The sequence below is a fragment of the Bombus vosnesenskii genome, unplaced genomic scaffold, assembly GCF_011952255.1.
Source record: "Bombus vosnesenskii isolate JDL3184/JDL3185 unplaced genomic scaffold, Bvos_JDL3184-5_v1.1 scf7180000013355, whole genome shotgun sequence".
NCBI lineage: Eukaryota > Metazoa > Arthropoda > Insecta > Hymenoptera > Apidae > Bombus > Bombus vosnesenskii.
The window spans coordinates 204,267-216,991 of NW_022882990.1; the positions used below are offsets into that span (position 1 = coordinate 204,267).

The 12,725-nt window shown below is 31.9% G+C and overlaps 2 protein-coding genes across 2 annotated transcripts in view; both read left to right on the top strand.

Moving 5' to 3' along the window:
- Positions 1-12,725, top strand: part of LOC117237067 — a 273,567-nt gene that overhangs the window by 11,928 nt on the left and 248,914 nt on the right. The gene's annotated exons all lie outside the window — the stretch shown is intronic.
- LOC117237069 (putative uncharacterized protein DDB_G0271982) lies at positions 11,976-12,645 on the top strand. Its single transcript, XM_033500684.1, is given in 2 exon segments — positions 11,976-12,131; positions 12,133-12,645. Coding segments are annotated over 2 exon segments (513 nt in total). The 5' UTR covers positions 11,976-12,027; the 3' UTR covers positions 12,542-12,645.

Sequence of the window (12,725 nt, forward strand, 5' to 3'; positions counted from 1 at the left end):
TTTAATTCTGAAATGAAATGGAAAGATAGTTTTAATGTAAAATCGATTGACAAATTTATTGAATTTTGAAATTACTCTTCCATAAAAAATGTCACTTAATGTCTCGGAACTCATTTGAAACGTGAAAGTAGATATTGTTGATTTAATATCATTTTAAACCGCAGATGATGGAAGCACGTAATAAAGGAACAGTGAAAAGGTTATAACCTTACAAAATGTGATTGAAAAGTAGGAAACATGATAAAGGAAATTTTCATAATTCTTTTAGCAAAGAGGAAAAATTCTATGAAGCGATTTTGTGTGACGGAAGAGTTGCAATGCAAAGTATAATTTTATTATTAAGTCATTTTGTATGGAAGACAGTTTTTTCTGTTTCGAACTTTAAAAATAATACACAGTTTTATTGGATATTATGAAATGCTAGTAACGAACAATAAATGCATATGTAGTTACTTGTTTTTGATTTTTATTACCATTTATCATTTTCATTTTTAAATTTATATTATTGCTTACTATCTTCATTTTGTATGAAAGAATGTTTATTTTTTTTAAATAATTCGCAGTTTTACTAAATATTCTAAGATAATAGTTGAGAAATATAAGTGCACGGTTGCTCATTATTGTTTTTTATCTTCAGTTTTAAATTCAAATACTTATATTTCTTGTATCTTAATTAAAACGTTTACATTTGCAAGTTCGTTGATGCTTCGTTTAGAAAAAGGAAGGCAAATTGTGCAAACATCTGCAGCTTAGCTTCCGTTTTTTTCCAAAGTACATATTTTACTTAAGTCCCTTCTTTGTAATTAGCAAATTAATTAACAAATTAATTAACAAATTTCTCAGAGTTAGAGTTTATATTTTTTACATTTTTGTATACATTTTTGTATAGATAAAGGAAGCTGTTGATACAATGAATTTTTGTGAAAAGTACCATAAGATGTAGTAAGAATGTTACTGAAAAATTAACTTAATTTAAGCTCATCAGATTTAACAATACGTTTATTGATCCGCGTTTAATTTTATACCTCGGCCGTATTTTACATATTATCATTTAATTATATATATAATATATATATAGGATTGGTTGTTGTAATTGGCATTTATTCCAGTTATTGAATTATATCTATTTAGTGTACTGTTTGTTGAAATTAAATAAAATTGACGCATAAATTTAATAGTATACCAACAAATATGATCAGCATATATTTTGTCAGTATTGTTTTAATCAAGCATAAAATTCTTTATAATTTGCATGAAAATACGCGTATTTGTTATTATACACTGTCTCGTTAATTCGTCTTATTTTAAATTTTGCAAAATTTATAAATACGATTTCCGATCAATTCAATGCTTGGTGATCATAATAAGTTAACGTGATAATTTCGTTTAACTTTTTCATACTTTGCTCCGTTATTACGTATGAATACAAAATTCTAACGAATTAGCTATTTCCTTAATAGTCTGAGTTATCTCTTCTTATATGTATGAAATATAACGATGTATTATACAACACCAACGTATTAAAATTTACACAAATTATTATACGTATATATGTATTCGCACGAAAGTATCCGGACATTTGCTTTGATAAGACATATCGTCACATTTAAGTAATATAAAGTAACATTTAAATCGGACCTTTGGTATTTTAAATTAAGTTGTCCCGTTGGATTTCTTTTTATGAAAACCTTTAAGGATTTTAATCTGTACCTCATCGATAATTAATGTAGTAACTTTACAGCAAACAGAAAATAAATGTAATACAGGGTGGTTGGTAACTGGTGGTACAAGCGGAAAGGGGGTGATTCTACGCGAAAAAAGAAGTCGAAAATATAGAATAAAATTTTTCGTTTGAGGCTTTGTTTTCGAGAAAATCGACTTTGAATTTTCGCTCGGTACGTTATAACGGATCTCACTGTAGATCGTTATCTCGATGGAAAAATTAAAAAAAAAATTTTTATTCTATATCTTCGACTTCTTTTTTCGCGTAGAATCACCCCCTTTCTGCTTGTACCACCAGTTACCAACCACCCTGTATAATGCGAGAAATACCCACTATACTACAGCATATTGAAATGAAAGGAAGACACATCGAACGACAGTTTATAGAGGTGAAAACAAATTGTTATATTTTGTATCAAAATATTTAATTCTCTCTTCAGATTGGTTACATCTTTTGCTCGTTCCAGCGAGTATTATAACAAACTCTTAAACTATTTTTCCGTAACACTTTTTATAGCAATATTATATCGGTATATCGTAAGCACGAACATTGACAATCCATAAGGAAATAAACGTTTCTAAGCACTACGAAGTTAAACAGCTGGTAGGAATCCGTAATTCAACGTGTTTTGACATTTTTTCGCTAACAATTATATTAGAGAGCAACGGCCCTCAACACCGGCGCTCGTACTTTACATAAACCCATTACTTATCCTCGTTTCTCGTATAAAATTTGCAAATTGCTGGGAAACACCGGAAGCGAAATAAAATAGACTGATCCGCGGGATATTTTGCCTCGCGTAAGTGAACCGCAACCGAGAAACTTTCAGAAACATTGACGCCTACACGCGTACATATAAAGTATCTTATAAATATAGTATCGCTCGAAAGAAACCGAGTACTTGCTTATTTTTGACAGAATATAATTTTATTATAATATCGCGAATGATAATTGTGTATTAATAAATAATGACTATATTCTTTATTACTATTTGTTATTACGACAAAAATTCGTTTTAAACAGATAGGAGATATGGGATGAAAAAATTTCATCTGCAAGGGCGAAGTAAGTCAGAGCGCAATTTTTGAACAAAATTTATATGATATGATATTAAAATATAATATCATATTATACGATATATTTATAAACAGTTGCTATATGTGTTCAAAGACTCTCGTGAGCACCTGTACGTAATCTGCACGAACGAATAAATACATACAAAGCACTAATATCGTAGTTTCGTTGGCTTTCGACCTTCGCCGGATATTAGCGCGAATTTAAATGTCCTTTCTCGCAAGCGGAGTGGAAAAATCTCTCGTTATCTTTGAAAGCCGTTTCGTCCCGTGGCAGAGCCTCGAAGCTTGCCACACACCGCGCCTCAGGGACGCGAAAACGTGCCGAGGTATAAAGTGAAATTGAAAGGAGACCCCAGGAATTTTCCCTATCTGCCTCTCTGTCTCGAATGCGGAATCGTCTCTTTCTTACCAGACGGCAAACTGGTATACGAGAACGTTGGATGCGAGGTTCGTGTAAAGCCTCGGGCTTTGCCGATGTTATTTAAGCAGTGGTAGAGCCGTACGTACGGCCAGACGAACCACGTTCACTCTGCCTTATCCTTTACCACTCTACTTCTTCGGACATCGTGATGCGAGTCTCGCGCCGTTCCTTTCTGGCTTGTGTTATCGATGCTTCAACGCACTGTTCGTTGCTTGATTAATCGTTCTTCGATTTCTTTCCTAATTGGTTAATTTTCCCATTGCAAGTGATGCCGAAATCGCGTTCTATTTATTATGTTAATCTTGTTAATCTAATTAATTTTTTATCGTATTATGGTATTCGAGGCTTAGAATGACTTTCTTCTTTCTTCTTTCTTTGAAATTTGGACAACGCGTTATTTAGTATATTATTTATTCACGATTAAATTTTTAGGAATGGATCCATCTTCAAAATTGAAATCTAACATGTAATTCCTATAGTCAGCAGCCGCAGAGATGTTTTTTCGATTAATTACGGCAAAGTCTTTCTTACAAAGCTGTTAAGAAACTATTATGTTGCGTAAAATACTTTTCGAATAAAAGTAACGTGAAATATGTAACATCAGTAATTTTCCTTCAGTCCAAAATGTTATTTGTAATACGCATTATTACGTGAAGTTCTGTTCTTCTCTGAATTGTTTGTTAGTGTGCGCTCGTAAAAAGCACAGACTACCAAGAAATTTCTTCCTAGAAATACAATCTCAGATGCACAGAAAATACGGCTTTCGAGTCTCAGTGTGTTTTACTTTTGGGAAATATTGTCCCGCTACAAATACCTTAAAAGTCTCTTTATGATAATCCTATATAACATGTAAATTTCATCCGCGATTTTCTATAGGGGGATACGAAAATCGCCGACGGCTAGTAATTGTTGATGTAGGAAATGTAGAGACGAGATTGATAGTTGGTAACTGAACGTTGTTGTTTTCATTTAATTTTATAGAGTTTCATAGGTTATGTACATTTTTAAAGAAAGCAATATATCTACATCGCTGATATAAAATATTTTTAATTAAACACTTATGAAATACATATTTCATGTAAGAAATTTCGAACAAGAATAAAAATGTATATAAATTTCAACGATTTGCAGAATATCGGGGGTAATTTATAATACATGAATTTGATGTTATTCGATTTTGGAAATAAATATAAAAATAGTGCAAATAATTTTTTAGCATCTAACACATTTTACAATGATTGCTTGATTTCAAGTACGTAGTACGAGTTTGAATAAGTTTCAATGTAAAATATAATACGCATAACTAGTTTTGAAAATTGTGTTGAAAGAAATTAAATGTTGAAGTCATCTAGCAAGAAATCAAATAAATAAAATTCTTTATGTACAAATAGAAATAAGGAAAAAATTAATACAAACACTGAATGTTTATTTAGAAATTGTAACAACTGGAAAAAGATAATATTTCTAAATATTCTATTTTAATCCCAAAAGGTTAACGTTAATACTTTGTTTTCACCGATACATGTTATATTCTTCACCCTCTTTTATCTTTTTGTAGGTTATTAAATACTTTGTAATCTATTTCTATCGCATGATGGTTAACCACAACAGTGTAAAATCTAATTTTGTCATGTTATTGTAATTTCCTACTAAACTGCTTGTAGACCTACAGCTAAGATTTTATCTTATGGACTAAAATTAAGTCTGAAATTAATACAAAGTTTTGTCACAAATATAATTTCTATTTATGTAGTGTATGAGTGTACCTTATAGGAAAAACGCAATCCGATAACGCAAAACAAGAGATATCGTTTAAAATGTATAAATATAGTTTTTATTATGTGGATATAATTCCAGTCCTAAATTTCGCAAGCTGTCAAGGATTAAAGAGATTTATTTTTCTGCACATGTTTGCGAGAAGCAATATATAATTGCTTTTTATATGAACTAATTGAAGATCTTATGCAATATACAACAATATTATCTGCAGATTGAGAAACGGCGATGCTCTTTAATAGATTAATACATTTTCAGTTATTTTTTATGTATAGATATACAGTGGGAAACATCTTTATATACTTTTCTAATCTCGTTATCTGTGTTGATTATACTAATTTAATACTCTATCCTAATAGATTAAACTTTGGAATGATTAAAAAGTAGATTAAAAGTCGAAAATATAGAATAAAATCTTTTTTAATTTTTTTTTTAATTTTTCGAGACAACGATCTACAGTGAGATCCGTTGTAACAAGACGTGATAAAGTGCACGCGTAATAAAGTCCAAGCGAAAATTCAAAGTCGATTTTCTCAAAAACAAAGCCTCAAACGAAAATTTTTTATTCTATATTTTCGACTTCTTTTTTCGCGTAGAATCACCCCCTTTCCGCTTGCACCACCAGTTACCAACCACCCTGTATACACTTAAGGAAATATCATATCTGAAACAAGAAATAAAGCTTTCTTGTATTGAAAAGTTAGTCCATACGATAAGACATCTCAGTGATGGAACATGCCACTTAAAATAAAGTATCACGTCCTAAACAGTAAACGAAGCTTTTGTGCACTAGAAAATCAATTCGTGCGATGAAATACTTCACTGGCGAACGCTTGAGCTCACGAGAATCCTAAATTAGTCTGGGATCCATATCGCTGTAATTTTGTCATCGCGATACACGAACCCATGTAATACAAGAACCGATTCTCTATATATGTTATTAGTTTGATTAAAATTTGATATCTTTCAAATGCAACGATCGAGGAAATTTTTTCGAAGATTCGTTTTATCCTTCGAACGTTCGTCGATGTTGGTCGAGTATCAAACTTTCAACGTTTTCTGTTACTGTGGCCAGCGACATCGCAGCACGATAAATATTTCAAGGTTCTGTTTCAATCACCGTGGAACGTGAATGGTTTCAGCAATTTACCAAGCTTGCGTGGTAAGTGGGTCTAATCGTGTAGATCCGTAGCTGCGCGATATCAATTTTTCTGTAAGTTGTAAACTTATGAAACAAGTCTCGGGAGTATCCTGTTTGAAACGTCATTCCTATGAGCGCACGGCTCATAAGGCTCGCTACTTTTGCCATTACCTCTACCTGTACTTTTACCTCGTAGTTCGCCGCGCTGTTATACTTATCCTGTTTTAGCTCTTCAGAGCTCGAGTTGCTCGCGTTCGGGCATGTCCAGACGTTAAAACTGCCTGGGAATTGTTTCTCCCGCAGGAAGTATGAGAACAAGAAATCGAAGAAAGGATGGGGTGTTTGCGTTATATGGAATTGAACGTTTTCGAAAACTTCGTGCGATTTTATAGTATTAGATATATTTACGTTATATATTTATTTAGAGAAGTTATGCACTAATCGTGGACATTTATAGCAATTGATATTTTTATGAAAATAATCTATTCCTAGTAATAGTGATTCTCCATTAATCTGTATTATCGTTCCCTTTTGTAAGGACTTTATTGTTCGTTGGAGAAATAATCTCGCACAATGGTATTGTCTTCTTTATGGACTTTGAATGTCTTTTTCATTCTACGACAATCAGAACAAATGGTATTCGGATGGTAAATCGAATGAAGTAATTTCGTAGTTTAATCTTTTAATTTTAGAATAAATATAAAAAAGACACCTTTTTTGCCAATGTAATATTATTAGTTTTTTATAATTTTTTTTAAAGTATATGCAAAATAATCATAATGGTAGAATAAATAGGCGAGACTATGAAAACAGTCAATTACTAGCGAATTACTTATTGTTAACAGAACATTATTGTAATATATTCAGTAGGTTGAAATGTTTTAAAATTTTATATCTAAAGAGATTATAGTAAGAAAAGAAACACTATTGAAGCGAAGAGGTATAGATAATTTTAATTATTTCAAATGACCTATTATTACTAAATTGATTAGTATTTGTAAAACACGTTAATAAAAATAGATAGCGATATAAGTCGTGTTACAAAGTCAAAGTATCATACTTTTTATCGAAAAAGCTCTTCTGTAGCACTGAAAGTGAAATGTTTGCTCACCCAATAATGAATTTATAAAAGTTCCATTATATTATTTTATAACATGAGATATCCGTTTAGGCGCTTCAGATTCTTTTCGTAAATTCCACCACGAAGGAATCTTCGTCTACGTAACTATTATTATTATATGTAACTTCTAACGTATAGTTTAATAGTAATAAGAATTCACTACTTTCGTACAGTCGTGAATAACACGTTCATCACACAATTCGAGACATTATAATCGGCAAAAACAGACTATGACGTGGCACTGCAACGAGCTCTGTCATAATGGGAGCATAAAATTTTTAACCGAGATGTTGAAGTAAAATTCTCGCTCGTAACAGTTTCTGTCCTACTTGAAAAACTTATACCGAGCCATATTTTTCACGCTGGTTTATGCGGTCGTTTGCTTGATCTGGCGCGATTTCGCTTCACCTTGCATCATAATGTAAACTCTCTGGACTTGGTATTTTCTTTCTCTGCTCCTCTTTTCGGCGTGCTTTCTCTTTCAATTGCACAGCCGTTAGACGCGCGTTTGTTTTTTGTACTATTAGCACAAAGGCAAATTGTTGCCCTGCTTTGAAGTCTTTCTGCAGTGGGCGAAATATGTAGGTACGTAGGTAAAAAGCTGTAGTCTTTTATTCTCTAATAACATAACTGCTCGCCGGACTCGTATAGGTAAAGCACTTTTTGTTCTAAGGAAACACGAGTTTCGTGTCATTTCTTTGCTTTTTCGTATCTCCGCTTACATTTTTGTGACATTTTGACATTTACATTTTTATACAATTTTATGATACAATATGGTACAATATTTATTATTCCCTCTATTATTCCCTGTGACATTTCATATGTTCCTTTTCGTTCACACATATTGAATCCTTGAAAAGAATAGAAGAACTAAACGGTTAATTAAAGGTCGAGGGGTTTATTTGCACATTTACAATTTACATAGAGCTTAACTAAAACGTTAAATATTGAATAAGGAATAATCGAATAACAAACACGGTGACAGAGACGGCGCGAAGGTAGCTATCTCCGCGTGGTAACAAATACCTTTATATGGTACGAATAACGTAGAAAATTCCATAAAGTTTGATGGGTGATTGGTAATTACAAATTCGGCAGCGAACAACAAGTTGTTCAGTTACGTTGCTGTCTACGTGCGAATCTGTCTATCTGTATTGGACAATAAACAACTAATTAATTCCCTTGCAAGAATATTCTTTCCCGCTTCTCTTCTTACAAGATTATATTCATGTATGAATAAAAATTAAAATTACGAGTCTATTCTTCATTTTATTAAAGAAATTTTAATTCAATGAATTCAGCATGATTTTCTCGACAAGTTTCTCATATGTAGGTACTTGTTAAATTTCAAAAATAGAAGGAAATTTTACAAGATCGTGACTATTGTGTTATGACGTTAGTTTCGACATGAGTTTCAGGAATTGGCAAAATATATTATTATATTTGGGAGAAAATTTAAGAACTTTGGATATTCTTGGAAATTAAAAGGGTAGATTTAATAACTAATTTAAGAAGAGAGAGATTCCACGTGATATATCAACGTGTAGAGCGTTGAGATCAATTTATATCAAGAATATTAAATGCAACTATTAAAATATGTTTGAAAAGTCCGAATAGAAGTTTAATTAGAGAATTTTTGAAGTAATTTAATTTTTTCTGGCGCGGAGAGATGTCTGCCCATTGACAATCCACTATCACTGATGCCCCTCTATTCCTTTATAAGTTTTGTTTGCCTTTCATATTTCATTAGTCAAATTAACCTCGCTTTCATAAATTTCATTAAATTATAAGACTGTAAAATCTTCGAAAAATAATGTTTACTTTTTAAAAAAATATTATGAAATATTTCTGCATTATTAGTGCGAATATAACCTCTCAAGCTTCATCCTTGTTCGTAATCTTTGAAAAGACTGGAAAATTGATTTTCTCTGTAATTTACAGGAATTTCATAACTTCAAGATTGAAAGTAAGTTCACGTCACATGCGAATAACTGCAACAAAAGACTGTTTACAATAGAGTTATTACAGTATGTTAGTTCGCATAATATTCTTTGAATATTAAAAACTAAAATTTTTTAAGGTAAATTGAAAATAATTTTGTACATTGCTAAAAAATAACTTTCCAAATTATTTTTGTTATTTTATTTTAATTTTAAAATATAATAACATATATATATATATATTTCATAACAAAATATATAAATAATCATTCACCAAATAATTTAGTATGTTATTCATGCTAAGTTATTCACAGAAACGGAAATAACTATACTTGTATATAATCCTTTAGTACAATTAAAGACTAAAATTATTTAAAATGCTATTATTTATTTAAAATGCTATATAGACGAAAACTGTATCAACCTTTTTACTGCTGTTTTAAAGCACTGTTTAAGATTGCATTTGTAGAGCGTTTCATCTTGAAGCAAACGGTATCGTCTTCTTATTTCGCTGTGACACTTTCCGTTTCATGCGGCTACCAAACGAAAGCTTCTGCTTTATTCCAACAATGCAGTAACTGTAAATTCTTATAATCAAGGTCTTTTTGTAGCACCATCCTTCTTCTGATTAATTATTAATTTTTGAGTCGTAAATTTATACTTATATAATAATTGCGTTCCTTTGGCAATTCTCGACCCAATCGTTTTTACGTCTAAAATTTTCGTTTTACAAAAAAGCATCTTTGTGTCGTAAAATGTTTTCATATGGTTGAAAAACTTCTTAAGCTTGAGAAAAATATGGAAACAATGCAGCTAATCACTTAAGGAGTGAATTAAAAAATAATCCTATCGTAAAATCCAAAATTTGTGTTATTATCAATTTAATAATATTTCATTCTGTTCAACTATAAATTACGATTGGAATTATAAAAAGATTCGAAATGTTATTGTAATATCGTATCCTAATGCTTTGTTATTGTAATTTTACAAATTTTTAATGTTGTAATTCTAATATTATTTTATAATATAATATTATCAAGAAATTTATGCATATTTGTGTACATGCGTTTTCAAATAAATATTGCATCGTTTCGACTTTATGTTAAAGCTTATCATAAAGCATTAAAGATATTTTTGTTTGTTGAAACGAGAACAGTGTTCAGACGTAACATTTGAAAAGCCCTAGTATGTGTTGTTATTTCTATACTCAGAGGTAGGATCACAATAGTTGTTATTTTATTGAATGGATAAATCTATCACACCGTTGTGAGCCAAAAAACCTTTATTGCACGCGCTTACAAAAAAACTAGGGATAAAAACAAAAAAGCATCTTAAGCCTATCGATTAAATCTATCGATTGTAACTAGGATTATCTTCTAATTACTATTTCTTATAACTAACGTATCTGCGTTAACGTATCGGCGAGCACGAACTCACGTTGTTATTTTCAACAGCATGTTTAAAATATTAATGCAAAATATTCAATATAATGCTCGAAATAGAACGAAATAAAATACTTCTGCTTGATTTTCAAACATTGCAAACAGCCATTATATTGTAGTATTAGTAGACGTTAATAAAATGTTAAATGTTAAACAATATGGTAAGAACATTAGAAACTGCACACAACATCGGAGATTCGATACTGTAATTAATTAAATTATTCAAACCTTGCATACAACAGTTTAAAGCATGATCACGTGACTATAAACTGTGTTATGTAATTTGTGGTAATTCGAGACTCTCGAATGAGTTTGATTCAGAAAGGAACGTTATTCAGTTTGAATAACAATACCTTCAGCTTTATACTGCCTTTGTAAACCATGAGGTTTATTCTTGCGTGCAAATGCATCTCTCATATATGTAGTTAGTTAACTCGTTGTCAGTATATTATACTTTGGTTTAAGGCAATAGTTGTAGTCGTAAAGTTGTAAAATAGCTTTTACAAAGAAGCGAATATTTTTGAATTTCAATGTTTCAGAAATGGAAACCGAACGGTTTCGTGTTTGGATGAATAGTATATAATCATATGATACATCGTGTTTAGATAAATGATGTAAAGCAATATTACATGTGTGCGACCCCCTGAAAATGGTTTTGTTTCGGGAATTATTTTCGGGTTCTAGCGAGATTCTGAAAAATTTTCCTGACACATAAACATGTTGAGTACGTTCTCGTAATTTCGGGACCCCATTTACAATTCGGAAGTGATACTATTGTGGCTGCACTTGACGACGGAACTTTTCGACGACTTCCCGACACAAAACGCTATACCATCAAAGCGTAAGATCGACATGCCCAATGTACCATCGATATCCTTACGGTCCTTTCGCCGAATATTCGGAAGAACGTATACGCGGCAACCGTGGCGGACGTCTAACAAACGCGTGAGTAGTGGGGATACCGAGGGGCAACAAAGAAAAGAATTCGTTTGGTTTTGAACAAAAGATTCGTTTCGTTTCGAACAGCGAAGTGTAAAGGGTGTAGCGCAATAGCGAAACAAACACATTCGAGAAGCGCGATTGTTGATTGTTGATTGTTGACTGTTAATTGTTTAATAAACTTTTTTGTTGAATATCGAGAGTATTTCTTGAACACTTCTATCTAACGCAACTACACTATATTCGGGACATGATTTTTCAGACGTATCGTAAATTCTTAAGTTTGAAATCGCCTGCATACGTATCGTGTAATTGAATCCAAGATAAGTATATATGTTTACTATGCTTTAAGCTTTTACTGTAACATATATGTAGGAATGTAGTTACTACCGAAAAACGGCAGTGATGAGAAGCACATACAAGACAGGAAAAAGAGAACAACAATAGCAATGAAGAAAACATGGAGCGTGGGAGAAGGAATATTCAAACAGGACTACAAAAGGAGAATGAAGATGTTTGGAGCATTCGTAGAGAGCGTGGCGCTGTTTGGTATAGGGTTGGAACATGGAAGAAAGACTGGATAGAGTACAAAGAAGATATGCGAAATGGATATTAGGCTTAGATACGACAACACCAAATTATATATTGATAGAAGAATGCAAGATAATAGAAATAAGAGAAAGAGCATTAAAAAGAGCAGCGAGGTACGAAGAGGAAGCCCTAGAATCAAAAAATGAATTAGTAAAGGAGTGTATAAAGGAAAGAGAGAGAAACTGGGGAAATGGCCATGAAAGGGAAAAGAGCAAGAAAGAGAAAGAAGGGATTAGAAGAGGTGAGAAAGCGAGGGACGCAGGTAGAAGCAGGAGAGGAGCAAGAAAGGATGACAGCAGACCAAATTATAGAAGAGAGAAGAAAGAGAGAAGCAGAAGAGAGGGGAAAAGGATAAAGGGAATCCAAATATAATATACATTACAGAAATATAGCCAAAGAAAAATGACCAAAGTAGTTAGAAGGGAGGATAAAGTGGAAGGACAGAAGAATATTGGCAAGATTCAGATGTGGAAACGAGACTAAAGCGAGGGAATACTGGAAAGAAAAGAGAGAAAAAAGATGCAGACTATGTAGGAGGAAAGAAGAAGGCCTGAGA